This window comes from Salmo trutta, chromosome 20 (genome assembly GCF_901001165.1).
Source record: "Salmo trutta chromosome 20, fSalTru1.1, whole genome shotgun sequence".
Lineage (NCBI taxonomy): Eukaryota > Metazoa > Chordata > Actinopteri > Salmoniformes > Salmonidae > Salmo > Salmo trutta.
Genome location: NC_042976.1, coordinates 19665073 through 19685676, shown reverse-complemented (window position 1 = coordinate 19685676; position 20604 = coordinate 19665073). Strand labels below are relative to the sequence as shown.

Genomic DNA, 20604 nt, shown 5'->3' with positions numbered 1-20604 from the left:
TTGTTTGAAAATGTAGCTGGCTAGCTAACCTCGACAGCTACTCTGTATGACACCTTTATCTATGATACAACGACAACTATGTAGCTAGCTAACATTACACTAATCAAATCGTTCCGTTGTAATGTATTTAGTTTCTACTGTACTGCTAGTTGGCAAAGCTGGCTAGCTAGCAGTGGCTGTGGTGTTGGCTTTGTTTGTAAAACGGCGTCGCTGCAAACGAGTACATCTGGCTAGCTAACCTTGTTAGTTGTAAGTAAGCATTTCACGGTGAGGTCTACACCTGTTATATTCGGCGCATGTGACAAATACAATTGGATTTGATTTCAGCCTTATTTATGATAAACATCTGCCATTTGCTAACAACTGCCATAGCAAACTAACAAGTTACTCAACTAGCTAGCTAAACAAATGTTAAACATTAGCCATGATATAGCCCCCCACAAATACACTAGCATCAGACATGATTCATACATAAGACATTTGCTTTTATACGCTATACCTTCACAGCAATTATAGCTAGCTATGTGCACAACAAAATGTTTCAAAATACTGATTAGCATCATGCACACATGCTCCAGATGCATTTACTTTTTTGTACCTGCTGCTCATTAATTTTATATTACTGGCATTTCATGTTTTTGCAACACTTTCACAGCATCTTAGCATTTACAGTACTAGTGATGGGCACTGATATGGAAAGACTACAGTATATCGATATCAGTTGCATTTTTTCGATAGAATAACGATATACACTGAGTATAAAAACATTAAGAATACCTTCCTAATATTGAGTTGCACCCAACAGGTGTCGAAAGCATTCCACAGGGATGCTGGCCCATGTTGACTCCAATGCTTCCCACAGTTCTGTCAAGATGGCTAGGTGTCCTTTGGGTGGTGGACCATTATTGATACACAAGGGAAGGGAAACTGTTGAATGTGAAAAACCCAGCAGCGTTCCAGTTCTTGACACAAACTGGTGCACCTGGCACCTACTACAGTACCCCCTTCAAAGGCACTTTAATATTTTGTCTGGCCCATTCACCTACTGAATGGCACACATACACAATCCATGTCTCAATTGTTCCAAGGCTTAAAAATCATTATTTAACCTGTCACTATTTAACTCCTCCCCTTCATCCACACTGATTGAAGTGGATTTACCAAGTGACATCAATAAGGGATCATAGCTTTCACCTGAAAAGAGCATATTTTGTAGTCTCAGTGTACAGTTGAAGTTTACATACACCTTAGCCAAATACATTTAAAGTCAGTTTTTCACAATTCCGTTTTAGGTCAGTTAGGATCACCACTTAATTTTAAGAATGTGAAATGTCAGAATAATAGTAGAGAGAATGATTTATTTCACCTTTTATTTCTTTCATCACATTCCCAGTGGGTCAGAAGATTACATACACTCAATTAGTATTTAATAGCATTGCCTTTAAATTGTTTAACTTGGGTCAAATATTTTGGGTAGCCTTCCACAAGCTTCCACAATAAATTAGGTGAATATTGGCCATTCCTCCTGACAGAGCTGGTGTAGGCCTCCTTGCTCGCACACGCTTTTTCAGTACTGCCCACAAATTTTCTATAGGATTGAGGTCAGGGCTTTGTGACGGCCACTCCAATACCTTGACTTTGTTGTCCTTAAGCCATTTTGCCACAACTTTGGAAGTATGCTTGGGGTGATTTAGAAGACCCATTTGGAAGACCCATTTGCGACCAAGCTTTAACTTCCTGACTGATGTCTTGTGATGTTGCTTCAATATATCCACATCATTTTCCTGCCTCATGATGCCATCTATTTTGTGAAGTGCACCAGGCCCTCCTGCAGCAAAGCACCCCCACAACATGATGCTGCCACCCCCGTGCTTCACGGTTGGGATGGTGTTCTTCGGCTTGCAAGCCTCCCCCTTTTTCCTCCAAACATAACGATGGTCATTATGGCCAAACAGTTATATTTTTGTTTCATCAGACCAGAGGATGTTTCTCTAAAAAGTACAATCTTTGTCCCCATGTGCAGTTGCAAACCGTAGTCTGGCTTTTTATGGCGGTTTTGGAGCAGTGGCTTCTTCCTTGGTGAGCGGCCTTTCAGGTTATGTCGATATAGGACTCGTTTTACTGTGGATACTTTTGTAGCTGTTTCCTACAGCATCATCACAAGGTCCTTTGCTGTTGTTCAGGGATTGATTTGCACTTTTCGCACCAACGTACGTTCATCTCTAGGAGACAGAACGCGTCTCCTTCCTGAGCGGTATGATGGCTGCGTGGTCCCATTGTGTTTATACTTGCATACTATTGCTTGTACAGATGAACGTGGTACCTTCAGGCGTTTGGAAATTTCTCCCAATGATGAACCAGACCTGTGGAGGTCTACAATTGTTTTTCTGAGGTCTTGGCTGATTTCTTTTGATTTTCCCATGATGTCAAGCAAAGAGGCACTGAGTTTGAAGGTAGGCCTTGAAATACATCCACAGTTACACCTCCAATTGACTCAAATTATGTCAATTAGCCTATCAGAAGCTTCTAAAGCCATGACATAATTTTCTGGAATTTTCCAAGCTGTTTAAAGGCACAGTCAACTTAGTGTATGTAAACTTCTGACCCACTGGAATTGTGGTACAGTGAATTATAAGTGAAATAATCTGTCTGTAAACAATTGTTGGAAAAATGACTTGTGTCATGTAAAGTAGATGTCCTAACTGACTTGCCAAAACTATAGTTTGTTAACAAGACATTTGTGGAGTGGTTGAAAAACAAGTTTTAATGACTCCAGCCTAAGTGTATGTAAACTTCCAACTTCAACGGTATATCGGTTTTATAAAAAGAATATTGCAATTGTATGAATGTTCACTTTTCTGTTCACTTCCACGGCTCTGTGAAGTCCGTACAACTGCTTTCTGATTTTCCATTAGGCCAGGTGTAAATGTTCTGGGAGCCTTTACCTACCTTCCCTGTCTGAATTCAGTGGGAAGTCCATCAACCATTGTTGGCCCATTTATAGGAAATTCAGCTGAGTTGAAAGCTTGTGAGAAGTTTGTTGAGAGGGTTTTGTGCATGGAGGATCAGTCATGTAGCTTTTTTACATTATAATGTAGAATAATATTACTATATGCTTTTTCATATCTATCAAACGATATTAATAGCATATCACATGATCTATATTGGTCCCCTCCACTAGCATATAGCCACTTTTTCATTTACCACTACATAGCTGAACATCACCTTCCTGTGCCCTGCACCCACACATATCTTGGCTTTTATTGACAGTGCTTTTTAGAGTATGTATTTTCATATGGTTTACAATCCCAGGTCAGTTGTGGCAGAGATGAATTGTGTTACAGTGGGGCAATTTACTATATCTAGAGTTGATTCTGCCTTTACATTACATAATAACGTCTTAATGATCTGGGATTTTGAAGGGTCTTGGAATAGTTTAGCAGCAATTGTTCAACCACCTGCAACATGGGAAACCTACATTAGCTAGCCACAGTGCCTTGCAAAAGTATTCACCCACCTTGGTGTTTTTCCTATTTTGTTTCATTACAACCTGTCTTTGAAATGGGTTTTTATTTGTATTTCATGTAATGGACATGACTGGTCTCTAATTGGTGAAGTGAAAAAAATAACTTGTTTAAAAAAATCTCCCCCCAAAAAAGCGGAAAAGTCATGCGTGCATATGTATTCACCCTCTTTGCTATGAAGCCCCTAAATAAGATCTGGTGCAACAAATTACCTTCAGAAGCCACATAATTACTTAAATAAAGTCCACCTGTGTGCAATCTAAGTGTAACATGATCTGTCACATGATCTCACTATATATACACCGGTTCTGAAAGGCCTCAGAGTCTGCAACACCACTGAGCACCATTAAATCCATTATTAAAAAATGGAAAGAATATGACACCACAACAAACCTGCCAAGAGAGCGCCGCCCACCAAAACTAATGGACTAGGCAAGGAGGGCATTAATCAGAGAGGCAACAAAGAGACCAAAGATAACCCTGAAGGAGCTGCAAAGCTCCCCTGCGGAGATTGGAGTATCTGTCCATAGGATCACTTTAAGCCGTACACTCCACAGAGTTTGGTGTTCGCCAAAAGGCATGTGAGAGACTCCCCAAACATATGGAAGTAGGTACTCTGGTCAGATGAGACTAAAATTTAGCTTTTTGGCCATCAAGGAAAACGCTATATCTGGCGCAAACCTAACACCTCTCATCAGCCCAAGGACACCATCCAGGGACTGGGAAACTGGTCAGAATTGAAGGAATGATGGATGGCACTAAATGCAGGGAAATTCTTGAGGGAAACCTGTTTCAGTCTTCCAGAGATTCGAGACTGGAATGGAGGTTCACCTTCCAGCAGGACAATGACCCTAAGCATACTGCTAAAGCAACACTTGAGTGGTTTAAGGGGAAACATTTAAATGTCTTGGAATGAGCTAGTCAAAGCTCAGACCTCAATCCAGTTGAGAATCTGTGGTATGACTTAAAGATTGCTGTACACCAGTGGAACCCATCCAACTTGAAGGAGCTGGAGCAGTTTTTCCTTGAAGAATGGGCAAAAATCCCAGTGGTTAGATCTGCCAAGCTTATAGAGACATACCCCAAGAGACTTGCAGCTGTAATTGCTGCAAAAGGTGGCTCTACAAAGTATTGACTTTGGGGGGGTGAATAGTTATGCACGCTCAAGTTTTCCGGGTTTTTTTGTCTCATTTGTTGTTTGTGTCACAATAAAAAATATTTTGCATCTTCAAAGTGGTAGGCATGTTGTGTAAATCAAATGATACAAACCCCCCAAAAATCTATTTTAATTCCAGGTTGTAAGGCAACAAAATAGGAAAAATGCCAAGAGGGGTGAATACTTATGCAAGTCACTGTATCTATGCAAATCAGCTACTGAATATCCCTAATATCTAGGACCCAAAGATAATGCTGTATAATTATTATAACAGAGTTGATTGTGTTGCCAATTTAGTGCAACTTTGTCACTAGATCTAGGGATTTGTCAGACCACCCTAGTGACTTTTTCTATGAAAGTAACAAATTCAGCAACAAATTCAGCTACTGTACTTTTTACAATTGCCCCTGGGTTTTCCCTCAGAGTTTTGATAGGCCTAAATATAGAATTTATTTTCAGTCAGCCGAGATGAGAGTGAAAGAGAGCAGCTGCCTGACTAGGACCAGACCAGACTGTAAGAGCAGCCAACAGTGCTCTGTGCTTCTGAGAGAAAACATGAGGGGAGGGGGAAAAAGGTCACTGATCACAAGCAATGGCAATTTAATTTTATGACATCATGAATACAGTATACAATATACAGTATAAAACATTGTAAACCATATCCCAAAATAAACTAATTATAAACATAACAAAGCATTAGGCTATACATTTTTCTTTAAATAGTGTAGCCAAGGTTGGGCATTGAACATAACTTGTGGTTACTGAAGATTCCATGGCATCTTACAGCAAGTGTAGGGCTGTTAACCCTGTCCTGAACAAATACTCAACCTGGCCATACCATCATGGCGAGCTTATTGTCATCATGGTGACCTTATTGTTCCCAGCTTCAAAAGCTCATTCACCCCTCACTTCTCCATTGCATTAGCACCCAGATCATTGAATGTTCTCTATCAATTTGCTAGTCAAATAATAAAAAAAAAAGTTGAAGTACATGGTTGGGTTTAATACCAAGTTAATTCAGGAATTATCCATTATTTTCTAATGGGATGCTTTCAATTTACAGTATATTGTGAATGATCCCATATATTACAGTCATTTTACAGTCATTTCTCAATTTACAAAAGTTTCTAAAAGAAATAGGATGTCCAGATGTATACGTGATGTAATATGCTTGATTCGGAGGGGTTGGGTTAAATGTGACACATTTCAGTTGAATGCATTCAGTTGTACAACTGACTAGGGTATCCCCCTTTCCTTTCCTTGTTGGTTACAATCCTTTTAGTTGTTACATTTTCAATAAATTATTTCAACAAAAATATTTCAGAGCTAGATATGAACATGATTGGCATACAAGTTATGACTAAACCTTACTGGTCAAGACATTCAATGTTTCCCAGAAGATGGATGTTGAACATCTTCAAGCAATGTTGTTACCAAAGCAGGTTACAAAACCTACAGTTATCTGACACTCAAGTCTTACTAACTTGGCACTAATTATCAACACATATAACCTGCACTAAGTCTACTTTACATGTTGGTACAGTACACCAACATATTGCCAACAGTTTATATTTTAATTTGTTTAAATCTATGGGATGTAACTAGCATGGTGACTAATAGTGTAAATATTGCATTTGTTCCTCTTGTAACGGGTTCGTCTTTAGTTTGAGTGACAGGGACAGCCACTCTCTCCTTTTGGTCACCAGCTATTTAATGAGTCAGAGTTACTTATTTTTTGTACATTAATAAAATATTAGCTTCTGAAATGTTAAGTTGATTTAAGTTAACTCCATATTAATTAGCACCTTTTATGAAAGAGTAAATATTAGGACCCAAACAAAGAGCAATGAAACGCTGATCTCCCACCAGTGTGGAGTGAGTGACAGGTGTGAGCTTGCATAAATGGCTCCTTTTCCCATGATGCCTCTGACAGGGTGGCCAATGGGGAGTGGCAGTGAAGTGATGATGCTGTTTTGTCCCCAAGTATATAAAGTTAAACAACCATATTGGTACTTCTGAGCAGTTGGAGCATTCCCAGCCTTGCCTCAGGTGTAGGGATTTGCAAGGAGAAAAACAGAACTACACAGCTAAGAAACTGTGTGGTTTTGTTTTTTGGGGGTTATTTGGGAGGCTCAACCGTTCTCACCTTGGATTTTCTGGAAACATTTCTGGATAAAGAGATAGCTGCTGAGGCTATAGCCATCTGGGCACTGTCCCATCTGTTCAAGGCACCCTTGTGGATACAAGTAAGTCATTTTTACTTGGTAATCAATGATGCAACATTTCTTATTTCCTTAATCGTTGTTTACATTGTTTGTTGCTAAACAATAGTTTTAGCAAGAATGGTTCCACAGTATGAACATTGTTATATTTGATTGTAAATATTTATAATACTTTGTCACTTACTGTTAATTGAATATGTTTACATTAAATACGCTGTTGCTGATAACTGCTGTTTTGGATCCCTCAAGGTTACTTTATGGTGCATTTCGATTGGTGCTATGATTCAGAAAGCCAAGAATAGCCCCTGATAGCATTAGAGTGGTGTCCCAGCTGGGGCGCAATGTCTTTTTAAGGGAATCAGCAGCAGGGCTATCAGTTGCACCTCCAGTTATGTGCCACATGGTGACTGTCAATCAAGCAAGCGGGGGACAGATTATTTTTGGAGACTGCCATATCTGTCGCTCAGATTCCAATCTTGAAATACCTGAAGTTAATTCAGTTTTGTGCAGGTTTTTATTGAATGCTAATGTCTGATGACATTTGACATGATGGTCCAAGTTTTTTGATGTATTGGAAAAACGTGTATTTATGGTGGTCATAAACCCCCTAAAACAGGGGATTTGAGCAGGCCCTCCCATAGGAATTCATAGGAGTACAATATTTTTGCTTTATCACTTGGATTATCCTACATTTAAACCCATGACATTATGATACTCTCAAAGCAATTTTTATAGCCTATTGTGTAAATGTAAAATAAGGAAGATATTTGTTTTTGGATAATGTTTTGATATAGGTAAAGTTCCTCCCTAGTGACAGTGTTGATTGAGATTTTGACTGACAGGGACAGTCTGGTAGTGTCACTTCAGTCATAGCAAGGCCATGGTATCAAAGTGAGTTTACAGAAGGGCTGCCTGTGATAGAAGAAATACATTGCCCTCAATTTGATGTTTAAAGAGATATTCTGGTGGAGTTTTGGATTATTTTTGTTGTTGTAGTATACGGATGCAATGTCATGATCAGAAATGTCTCAGATTAATGTGGACGGGGACATTTGTGTTCACCTGGCCTTTGTCATTTGCTTGACATAAAACATATTTTTTTTTCTAGTATGTTTTAATCCCAGGCTGATAATAGCCTAGCCATTGACATTCAATTGGGATAATTTATTAGTATATTGATGTTGACATTTCACTGTTGCATGGAAGTAGGCCTACACAGCCTGCATGGAAGTGTCTCAGAGATGGTTTCTAAAGATGAATATTACATTTCCATATTGGATATCTCACTGCTTCTGAATAAGATCTGATGGAGGAAGTTGTTGAGCCAGGGCAGATTTTAACTTGAGTAACTTATAAAACATTCAGAGTGAATTTACTAAACGTTTTGTGAATTGTGACTATGGTGAAGTAAATTGGTTTAAATGTTATAAAATGTAGCCTATGTTCTCTGTGCTATTGTAGAATAACATGGTTACATCCTAATTTATTGTCAAACAACATAGGCCTACATAGGGAGGTTTAGGTCACTAGATTCCCGACAAATAATAGTATTTTGTTATTATAATGAAAAAGTGAATGTGACAACTGAAATTTGGTCTAATTGGTTAAGTTGGACATTGATATCTTGTAAATTGTATAATGTAGGCAGAAACCTGGTACTTGTAATGTAAGCCCAGGTCTGATTCTTCTAGAATGTAGGACTGGTGCCTGTGAATGTCATGAAATAAGCCTAGCTATTTACGTCCAATCTTGCTCATATGGTTATATGCATGGTAATGCATTTCTGAACCTGCCAATTGCAATTCTGAACTTTTTATGATCTATTTGAAACATTCTAGTGAAATATAAGACTTCATGGATTGCAGACTTGTGTTAGTGAGAACTCCATACTCTCCAATGGGCTGCCTCTGGTTCTTAGAAAGATCCAGATAGATTATGTGTAGGCCTATTCACCCAAAAAGGTAGTATGACTGGGAGAAGTGAGAGTGGAAAATATAGGTTAACTTCCAGTTGTTTGGTATGTTAATTTAATAATCAACGCAAAATGTAGGCATACATGTCTCTTGGCCAATTCTGTTGTGTAATTTTTACGTTTAGAGTGGCACTGAAAATTGCCTGTAGGCCTAGGCATTGTAGGCCAAGGCATTGTAGGCCACATGTTAACTGCCATTGAGTTCCTTTGACATCTGATCATTTGATGAGTCGATTAGTTCTCAACATGCTGATTGTCAGCCTCCAGTTGTTATCGTCTCATCTTTGGGCTAACACTAGGTACTGTGTCCCAGGGTTTGGCCAGGGTTTGGCCCTAACATGCAGAACCCATGGAGCCTCTGATTTCTGGAACTGACAGACAGGCAAGCTGCTTTGGGCCAGGTGCAGGGAGCATTTGTAAGGAGTCCCTCAGCCTCATTTCTCTGCTGCTAAAAATATCCTGTTGCGCTGCTCTCAGATTGTTTCGGACCCTTCATATACTGTACTAAGTAAAGCCATATCACTCAGCTAGATATCAAATGGGTATTGTTGTGAGACCAGAGTATAGACTGCAGATGAAAATGTGCTGTTTAGCTAAATCTGGCACTAATACGCCTCAGTATTGTCTAAATTGTTGATTATTGTGTCGGCCTAATAATATAAATACATCATATGTCCCTGTTAAATAGCCTAAATGATATAAATAAACATGTAGTCCTATTGGGTGTAGGCTATTTTGAATTAGTAGTTTAACTGTGTTTTCATGTTGTGTCTTTCTTCCAGGGTGCCGTCCACAATGTCAACACAGGCGCCAACATTTACACAGCCTCTGCAGAGCGTTGTGGCACTAGAGGGTAGTGCCGCAACGTTCGAGGCGCAAGTTAGTGGTAAGACATCTTTCTTTTTTTCATGTCACGAAGTTCCAGTTGTCTGCAATTCTATTCACATCACACATTTTGACCTAGCCACCGACCTTGTTTCTAGAACTTTAGCTACCAATTGATAATCTCAGTCAATTGTTAATTGATTCAAGCAAGCAACGTTTATCTTAACGCACGTCAGATAATCTATATGAATACATATTAACATTTGTCAACAGTATCATTAATAAAACAAATTAAAAACTTTACCTCCAGGTAATCCAGTTCCTGAGGTGAGCTGGTTCCGTGATGGCCAGGTTCTTTCCGCTGCCGCTCTGCCCGGCGCACAGATCTCGTTCAGCGATGGCCGCGCTGTTCTGATGATCCCTGCTGTGACAGCCGCACACAGTGGAAGATTTTCTGTGAGAGCCACCAATGGTGCTGGACAAGCCACTAGCACCGCTGAACTTCTTGTTACAGGTGACACGTTGTATTTATTTTACCTGAGACCTGTTTTAATTGGTAGTTCAGTTATTGTGTGACTCTCACTAACACAAACGTTCTCTTGCAGTGGAGACCGCACCACCCAACTTTATTCAGAGACTTCAGAGTATGACCGTAAGACAAGGAAGCCAAGTGAGACTGGATGTTCGTGTTGCAGGAATCCCTACACCTGTGGTAAAGTTCTACAGAGAGGGAGCTGAGATACAGAGCTCTGCTGACTTTCAGATTGTTCAAGAAGGAGACCTTTACAGTTTGTTGATTGCCGAAGCCTTCCCAGAAGATTCTGGAACTTACTCTGTAAATGCTTCAAACAGCAGCGGACGGGCTACCTCCACTGCTGAACTGCTGGTTCAAGGTGAGACTGCATTACTCCTTTTCCTTTAATCAATAATGATGGGAAACAGGAATCATGTGGGTAGATGAGCAGAGAATGAGCCAAAGCTTACTCATATTGGTATTTATGGTTGGAACTAAAATACATTAGTAAAAATCGTTAAGAAAACATGTAAACTAATGTAATTTAATATTTCTGTATTTTGAATTCGTGATGTGTCAATAGCTTAAATGCTCATATATATATATATATAAATATATATAAATACTTTACACACACACACACACACACACACACACACACACATATATATATATATATATATATATATATATATATATATATATATATTTAATATATATATATTTAATATATATATATATATTAAATATATATATATATATATATATATTAAATATATATATATGTGTGTGTGTGTGTGTGTGTGTGTGTGTGTGTGTGTGTGTGTGTGTGTAAAGTATTTATGTTAATTCTAGATATAATTATTTTCAATGTCCAGGTGAAGAGGTAGCAGTCCCTGCTAAGAAGACAAAGACTATTATGTCAACATCTTCTCAGATGACGTCTTCTCAGACCCGCCAGACCAGAGAGACCAGAGTAAGATTCTACTGTAGTCTTAGTCCAAAGTCATATATAAGCTTTAAAAAAAGTGAACCCAGTGAGGAAAAACTAAATTCTCCATTGAAAAGACATAATTTCAATCAGTTTCTCCATTGAAATGACGTCTTTTCAACAAGTATACCTTTAACAATAGAAAATGCTATAAGATTTGAAACCTTGCTTACTCCAACTAACTTTCTCCTCTTTCATTTCAGAGAGTGGAGTCACATTTCCAGTCCAGCTCTATGATGGAAATGCGCGTTGAAGGTGGTGTAGTGACCCAGACATTGGCACACAAGACCCCACCACGTGTGCCTCCAAAGCCAACCTCAACCTCCAAGTCCCCAACACCACCATCTCTTGCAGCCAGGGTTGCAGGAGGACGTCATCAGTCACCATCACCTGTGAGACATGTCAAGGCGCCCACTCCGGCCCCTGTCAGGTAAGACATTTGATCTTCATCCTATTGGAAAACATAGGGCTGGTTTCCTGGACTCAGATTAAGCCTACTACTGGACTACAAAAAGCATGCTCAATGGGGATTCTCCGTTCAAAGAGCTTTGTAGTTCTGGACTAGGCTTAGTCTAGGTCTGGGAAACCGACTCACATTGCTATTGTAGTAGACTTCAAACTCTTACATTTGTGTCTATTCTGAAATAACTTTTGTGTGCCTGTTTTCCATTTTCAGGTCTGCCTCTCCCACTTCTGCCTCAAGACTGTCTGTGTCACCAATCAGACCAGTCAAATCCCCACTGACCACACGCAAACAAGTTTCCCATAGTCCAGATGTGCCTCCACCATGGAAGCAGGGAGAGGGATTTGTGGCAGAGTCCAGCTACAGCATGACCGCTGCCTCTAGTGCCAGTCATGTCCAGACTTCTGCCACCCATGCTCACATGGAGCAGCGCTGGGAGGGCTCTTATGGATTGAAAACGACTGGTGCTGCTGTATCTGGTGTCGCTGTGAGAGAGGTAAGGAGATCACCATCTGGGCCTCTCAACTCTGTGGAAGTGGAGCCATCTAGTGGTCTACTGCAGGGTTTCCCATACTCCCTCCTGCCCCTCCAGCTTGATGATTTGTTCATTATTTGAATCTAATTATTTGTGTAGTGCTAGGGCTAGGGCAAGAAAGAAAATGTGCACAGGGGGGAGAAAAGAGTCTCAATAGATGTGAATATGGCAAGTTGAATGGTTACACACAACAGAATGTTTCAATGAGCAAATAACTACACGGATATGTTGACTTTTTGTCATCAGTGTGATGTTTTCCTTGTTCAATGTTATTACTTTGATCCATAACAGAAGGTTTCAATAGGAGCAAATTACTACACAGATATTACTGATAGTCATACATGTGATACGTTTTCCTTGTTCAATGTTCTTATATGATGTTCATGCATTTGATTGCTTCCTAATCACACTAACAAATGGAAGCGCCAGCAGCATGATACGGATGATAAAGTGATTGCTGTAGCTAGTGTGGTAGCAGCGGTGGACCAGGCACGTAGCTGCAACTCCCAGTCTGTAGATGGATCCTGCACACAGACAAACTCTGCTGCTGTGTTTATAGCACCAATACAGGAGCAGATAGTTTAGAAATAAAACCCTCCCCCCTCCGTATCCATCAGAGGAGGCTGGTGGAAAGAGCTATAGCAGTACAGACTCATTGTAATGCTGGAGTGGAATAATGGAACAGAGTCAAACATGTGATTTCCATATGATTCATGTGTTTGATACCGTTCCATCTATTCCATTCCAGCCATTACAATAAGCCTGTCCTCCTAAAGCACCAGCCTCCTCTGATATCCACCTAGTCAATCCACTCATATTCAAAGTTTCCCCATCATATTTTGAGTGTCCCTATTGACTTTCCCCATGAAACTCATGCTGCATAAAAAAAATTGTTGCAATTTTCTACCTTCTGTCCTTCTTGCACAATTCATTGTCCATATCCATCCCAGATATGCATATTTCCCCCACGTCCCCCACGTAATATGGATGCTGATGAGGAAACAAACCGTTTCAACAACCTTTTATTGCTGTTTGGCAACATTTAGCTTACACCAGACATCATGAAAACAACAACACCAACCAAGGCAATAGTGGTGGCAGCAGTTGTCAAAATGGCTCGTGAAGCAGAGGGAGAAACTGTCGGCACAGAGATCCAACATGGAGATAATATGGGAAGCTTCACGCCTTCAAGTATGATGGTGACTACTGAGGAGCAGGTAGCTGAGGTGTGATGATGACACACCAGTGATCACTCCCCATTTCCTCCTTGTTTTTATTCATTATACAAAATTAGCAACAACTTACATCTCTACATCAAACATGTCTAACAAAACAAAACACAGGTATAAACAAGAAAATACTAAATACATACAAAAAATATATATATATAAATAGCATAAATAGAAATATTTCCTCCATTTTACTCTATCACTTTCCCCATTTCCTTTGTCGCATCCCTTTCTCTTTATAGTCCTGTTTTTGTCAACCTCCTGGGGGCATATTTTGAGAGGTTTGCTGAGCGCTAAGTCCTCATCATTATGTGACTAACCCACTTCATAATATTGCTGTGAATGCACGGTATGATGCAATGATATGTTAAATTACACAAAATGTTCTTTGTAGATGTTTTGTTACATTCATTTGTATGTTATGTTTTGTTATGTCAACTTTTTGTTGTTACTACTGCCATGGATGATGTGTATGATCTATGTGCTGTATGTGTTACATTCACTGCTTGTTGTCTCAAAAGGTTAAGGGTGGGAAAAAAGCGGAGGCAAAGGCTAAAGTGGTTGCTGCTGTTGACCTAGCACGTGTTCGGAAGCCAATGCATGGAGAGAAGGGTCATGCTGAAGAGGAAACTTATGAATCTGATTTAAAACAGCAGTCAATGCTGTCTACTACTGAGCAACAATTCTCAACGAGGACTGAGGCTGGGCAAATGCAAACAACAATTCAAACCCTTGCTCCTGAACAGAGTATTCATGTCTCCCAGGTTAGACGTGACTTTTAAGTCGACAATAGAAGAAGAAAGAAAAACATTTTAAAATTAGAAATTTGTTATATTTTTGGGGTTGTAATCACTCAATCTGAACTCCATTGGTTATTTTAGATGCAAAGAACTACCACTCAAGTGGATACTGGCCTTGCACCATCCCCAATTCCACATTTCACAGTTTCAAAAGTTATGGTTCCTAAACCTGACCATAGCTATGAGGTAAGCATAGGCAACATCGGGTAAGCAGTGCAACATAACAGAAACAAGAAAATAAATCAATAATTGTCTATCTTATATAGGGGTAGATATTTATACATATGTAAACGTGGTTCCTGCTTGCCTGAGATGCAACTTTCTATCTTTGTAGAAGTCATTCAGATGAGAACTTAATACGAAATGTAATCTAAACAATAATGATTTGATATATTTGATTTTGGTCTTAATCACTCCCGCCTATTACCATTAATCAATAGTTATACTAATAATGTAATATTCATTTGAATAATCCTCTAACATACTGTAGTTTTATACTTTATTTAAAACCCCTCCATTCATATAGGCTTTAATCAAACTAACTTAGATTCCCCATCTTGTGGCTAAACAAAACAAACCCAAGACGTTCATAATGCTTTGTTCTGATTCGTGATGATAATGGTATTCTCCTTGGGTTGATCAGGTTTCAATAGCAGGTTCTGCTATTGCCACACTGCAGAAAGAGTTATCCTCTACCTCTTCACATGCTGCTCAAAAGATCATCAAACCAGTCAAGCCTCCATCTCATAAGATTGTGGTGGCGACAAGAGTGACGCCAGAGCCGACCCCGCCTCCGTTTAAAGATATCGCAGACAGATATCAGACACATTTCGACACTCAGTTACAGCAGAAACAGATAGGCACTTCGTTTTCAGGGGGCATGGAGCAAATTTATGAGGACTGGGAACAACAGGTTTGTAACCCGGGTGTTTTTCAGATACTAGTCCCCATATGTTAGAACCTCTCCTCTCCAGTGTCTTAACAGTTCTCCTTAGTTGCTACTAATCTTAACATCAGCCTTATATACCTCCCCTCCTACGACACCCTCTAACTAAACCAGTCCATTTGTCTTTTGTCGTCCAAGTACATTTTTGTCCACTGCAAAAAAAATGTGCACACACACCCACAGTGCTAGAAATAGTATGACATTAACAGAGGTGTGTATTCCCTAGGTTGTTGAAACAGCAGTTGTTCCATCAACAATTGAGGAGCCAACTGTGCCACCTACTCTTGTGGCTGTAAGTATTTTCATATTTTTCATTCTTCATTCTTAACAAAAAAAATATATATATTTTATTTTTTATTACTTTTACCTATAGATTAGCATTTTACTGATCATTTGTGTGTTGTTTTCAGGGCTTGAAGAACGTGACTGTGACTGAGGGTGAATCTGTGACTCTGGAATGTCAGATCACTGGTCACCCTGCCCCTGGCATCATGTGGTTCAGAGAGGACTACAGAATTGAGAGCTCCATTGACTTCCAGATCACTTATGAGAGTAAATGTGCCCGTCTGGTCATCCGCGAGGCCTTCGCAGAAGACAGCGGTCGCTTCACTTGCACTGCTACTAGCGAGGCTGGAACCATCAGTACATCCTGCTACCTGCTTGTCCAAGGTAAAGAGCATAAAGACAATGTTATGTATGTCTACCTATACCTTATTGGAATGATTAAACCTGACTTTGATTAAACCTGACTTTATATTGCAGTGTCAGAGGAGATTGAGAGCAGAGAGGACACTACTGTGTCTGAATATGTTGAAACTTCTGCAGAGCATCAGTGAGTAGAAAACAGCATGAACTATTAACAAATGTGTTATTTACGAGTTTGCATTGAAAGCATACAAATTGATAGTTTCTCGCTTAAGATTGTAGACAATTTCTTGCTCAAGATATTAGATAGTTAAATCATTAAACCTTCCTTTTAGGATCAGCATTGGAGCCAAGGAGGAGACCATGTCGGAGGTGAGCGCTGTTGCAGAGACTGTGGAAGCAGCTCCCTTCTTTGTCAAGAAGCCAACTGTTCAGAAGTTGGTGGAGGGCGGAAGAGTTGTCTTTGAGTGCCAGATCGGAGGCAGCCCCAAGCCCCACATTATCTGGAAGAAGACTGGAGTGCCCCTTACTACTGGATACAGGTGACACATTTCTAGTCAATCACAATATTGAATTTGGATTTTTTTGATTGTGCTTTCTACATTACATTATATTTCCATCCATTAGGTATAAAGTGCAGTACAATAAGGAGAGTGGAGTGTGTAAATTGGAGATCTCCATGACGTTTGCTGATGATGCTGGAGAGTACTCCATCTTTGTCAAGAACCCGCTTGGAGAAGAGTCTGCCTCAGCCAGTCTGCTTGAGGAAGGTCAGTCGGTTGAATTTTTATTCAAAAATGTTTACGGGGTTGAGTTATAGCCTTACGCTAAATTGGTATTTCCTATTAAAGTTGGTATATCCTTTATTACAGAGGAATATGAAGAATACATGAAGAAACATGAAGTGACATATAAGACTGAAGTGACTACAATGGTGCAGGAGTCTAAAGTGGCAGAAGTACCAACTGTTGCTGTTAGTGGCTATGAGACAGAACAGAGGATGTACATGCATCACAGAATGGCTCAGCAGGCCCAAGCGACACGCACCTTCATCTCCGAGCAGGTATAGTGATCAGCTGAGGCACCTCACACTAAACACTACATCAACTTCACACTAAACACTACATCAACCTCACTAAACACTACATCAACCTCACACTAAACACTACATCAACCTCACTAAACACTACATCAACCTCACACTAAACACTACATCAACCTCACTAAACAGTACATCAACCTCACACTAAACACTACATCAACCTCACTAAACACTACATCAACCTCACACTAAACACTACATCAACCTCACTAAACAGTACATCAATCTCACACTAAACACTACATCAACCTCACTAAACACTACATCAACCTCACTAAACACTACATCATACTGACACTAAACACTACATCAACCTCACACTAAACACTACATCATCCTGACACTAAACACTACATCACCCTCACACTAAACACTACATCATCCTGACACTAAACACTACATCAACCTCACACTAAACACTACATCACCCTCACACTAAACACTACATCAACCTCACACTAAACACTACATCAACCTCACACTAAACACTACATCACCCTCACACTAAACACTACATCAACCTCACTAAACAGTACATCAACCTCACACTAAACACTACATCAACCTCACTAAACAGTACATCAACCTCACACTAAACACTACATCAACCTCACTAAACAGCACATCAACCTCACACTAAACACTACATCAACCTCACACTAAACACTACATCAACCTCACACTAAACACTACATCAACCTCACTAAACAGTACATCAACCTCACACTAAACACTACATCAACCTCACTAAACACTACATCAACCTCACACTAAACACTACATCAACCTCACTAAACACTACATCATACTGACACTAAACACTACATCAACCTCACACTAAACACTACATCAACCTCACACTAAACACTACATCATCCTGACACTAAACACTACATCAACCTCACACTAAACACAACATCATCCTGACACTAAACACTACATCAACCTCACACTAAACACTACATCACCCTCACACTAAACACTACATCATCCTGACACTAAACACTACATCAACCTCACACTAAACACTACATCAACCTCACACTAAACACTACATCAACCTCACACTAAACACTACATCAACCTCACACTAAACACTACATCAACCTCACTAAACACTACATCAACCTCACACTAAACACTACACCAACCTCACACTAAACACTACATCATCCTGACACTAAAAACTGCATCAACCTCACACTAAACACTACATCAACCTCACACTAAACACTACATCATACTGACACTAAACACTACATCAACCTCACACTAAACACTACATCATCCTGACACTAAACACTACATCAACCTCACACTAAACACTACATCAACCTCACACTAAACACTACATCACCCTCACACTAAACACTACATCAACCTGACACTAAACACTACATCAACCTCACACTAAACACTACATCAACCTCACACTAAACACTACATCACCCTCACACTAAACACTACATCAACCTGACACTAAACACTACATCAACCTCACACTAAACACTACATCATCCTGACACTAAACACTACATCATCCTGACACTAAACACTACATCAACCTCACACTAAACACTACATCATCCTGACACTGAACACTACATCACCCTCACACTAAACACTACATCATCCTGACACTAAACACTACATCAACCTCACACTAAACACTACATCACCCTCACACTAAACACTACATCAACCTCACACTAAACACTACATCAACCTCACACTAAACACTACATCACCCTCACACTAAACACTACATCAACCTCACTAAACAGTACATCAACCTCACACTAAACACTACATCAACCTCACTAAACAGTACATCAACCTCACACTAAACAGTACATCAACCTCACTAAACAGTACATCAACCTCACACTAAACACTACATCAACCTCACACTAAACACTACATCAACCTCACTAAACACTACATCAACCTCACACTAAACACTACATCATCCTGACACTAAACACTACATCATCCTCACACTAAACACTACATCACTCTCACACTAAACACTACATCATCCTGACACTAAACACTACATCAACCTCACTAAACACTACATCATCCTGACACTAAACACTACATCAACCTCACTAAACACTACATCATCCTCACACTAAACACTACATCACTCTCACACTAAACACTACATCATCCTGACACTAAACACTACATCAACCTCACACTAAACACTACATCATCCTGACACTAAACACTACATCAACCTCACACTAAACACTACATCAACCTCACACTAAACACTACATCACCCTCACACTAAACACTACATCAACCTCACACTAAACACTACATCATCCTGACACTAAACACTACATCAACCTCACTAAACACTACATCATCCTGACACTAAACACTACATCAACCTCACACTAAACACTACATCAGATGTTATTTGACATTTGGCCTGTTTTTGTGGTCTTTTTACACTACAAAGGAAATCCAATAATTCACTCAATAGCTTTACTTTAAAAAAATTGTTTACAGGAACTCAAGGTTACTGTCGTTGAGGAGAGGATTATCCATGAGATTGAGGTCCGCATCATGCAGATTACATACCAACAAATTGTGACTGAGGATCGGGAAGAGATGGTGACTTGTGCAGACCGTGAGGCTGTACAGTCAGCCTTTAGCACTCCAGTTAAAAACTACAGAATCATGGAAGGAATGGGGGTCACTTTCCACTGCAAAATGGCAGGAACTCCATTGCCCAAGGTAGTCAGAAAACATGTATTTTTATATTTTGTATCTATTCTACTTCATATAAATGTTAAGATGAAACATTGTATATATTTATCCATCATTTCTGTCTCTCAAAAGATCGTATGGTACAAAGATGGCAAGCGTATCTATCATGGCGGCCGTTACCAGATGGAGAGTCTTCAGGATGGTAGAGCCAGCCTGCGTCTTCCTGTGGTGCTGCCAGAAGATGAAGGTGTTTACACAGCATTAGCTAGCAACATGAAGGGCAACTCTGTAAGCTCTGGGAAACTGTACGTGGTGCCCACTGCAGGAGCAGACGCTCCACAGATGCCTGAGTCACCGGCAATGCAGAGAATGAGGTGAGATGTTATGTTATGAATCCCACATGTAAGTGATGTAGCTGCTTAATAGCCTAATCATAAAGCCATCATAAGAACTTTTCATTTCTGTGTTTATTTGCTCAGGTCCACATCCCCACGCTCTACAAGCCGCTCTCCCGGTCACTCTCCCGGACGCTCTCCTGCACGCAGACTTGATGACACTGATGAGAGTCAGCTGGAGAGACTGTACAAGCCTGTGTTTGTCTTGAAGCCACAGTCATTCAAGTGTGCTGAAGGGCAGACTGCTAGATTTGACCTGAAAGTAGTTGGTAGACCCATGCCTGACACTTTCTGGTTCCACAATGGTAAGTGATGTGAAAACATGATACATCGTCTAGGATATGTTTTATAAAATAAAATATTAAACTATTATTCCTTTCTTTGTTCTTTTCAGGACAACAAGTTGTCAATGATTACACCCACAAGATAGTGGTGAAGGAAGATGGAACTACGTCACTGATTGTGGTTCCAGCCATGCCCCATGACTCTGGAGAGTGGACCGTGGTCGCTCAGAACAGAGCTGGAAGGACCTCTGTCTCCATGACACTTACAGTTGATGGT

General features: G+C 39.9%; 1 protein-coding gene across 2 annotated transcripts in view; it reads left to right on the top strand.

Moving 5' to 3' along the window:
• Positions 1 to 9654: 9654 nt before the first annotated feature.
• ttn.1 (titin, tandem duplicate 1) overlaps positions 9655 to 20604 on the top strand; it is a 166286-nt gene continuing 155336 nt past the window's right edge. For both annotated transcript variants that reach the window (XM_029702492.1, XM_029702491.1), the window contains exons 1-19: positions 9655 to 9760; positions 10010 to 10213; positions 10305 to 10592; positions 11092 to 11189; positions 11408 to 11634; positions 11881 to 12163; positions 13953 to 14195; positions 14313 to 14417; positions 14875 to 15144; positions 15404 to 15469; positions 15588 to 15846; positions 15940 to 16009; positions 16158 to 16364; positions 16450 to 16592; positions 16695 to 16885; positions 19448 to 19675; positions 19781 to 20022; positions 20128 to 20348; positions 20438 to 20602. In XM_029702492.1, coding sequence (XP_029558352.1) covers positions 9670 to 9760; positions 10010 to 10213; positions 10305 to 10592; positions 11092 to 11189; positions 11408 to 11634; positions 11881 to 12163; positions 13953 to 14195; positions 14313 to 14417; positions 14875 to 15144; positions 15404 to 15469; positions 15588 to 15846; positions 15940 to 16009; positions 16158 to 16364; positions 16450 to 16592; positions 16695 to 16885; positions 19448 to 19675; positions 19781 to 20022; positions 20128 to 20348; positions 20438 to 20602 — 3601 coding nt within the window. In that variant the 5' untranslated portion in view covers positions 9655 to 9669. The remainder of the gene's footprint in view (positions 9761 to 10009; positions 10214 to 10304; positions 10593 to 11091; positions 11190 to 11407; positions 11635 to 11880; positions 12164 to 13952; positions 14196 to 14312; positions 14418 to 14874; positions 15145 to 15403; positions 15470 to 15587; positions 15847 to 15939; positions 16010 to 16157; positions 16365 to 16449; positions 16593 to 16694; positions 16886 to 19447; positions 19676 to 19780; positions 20023 to 20127; positions 20349 to 20437; positions 20603 to 20604) is intronic.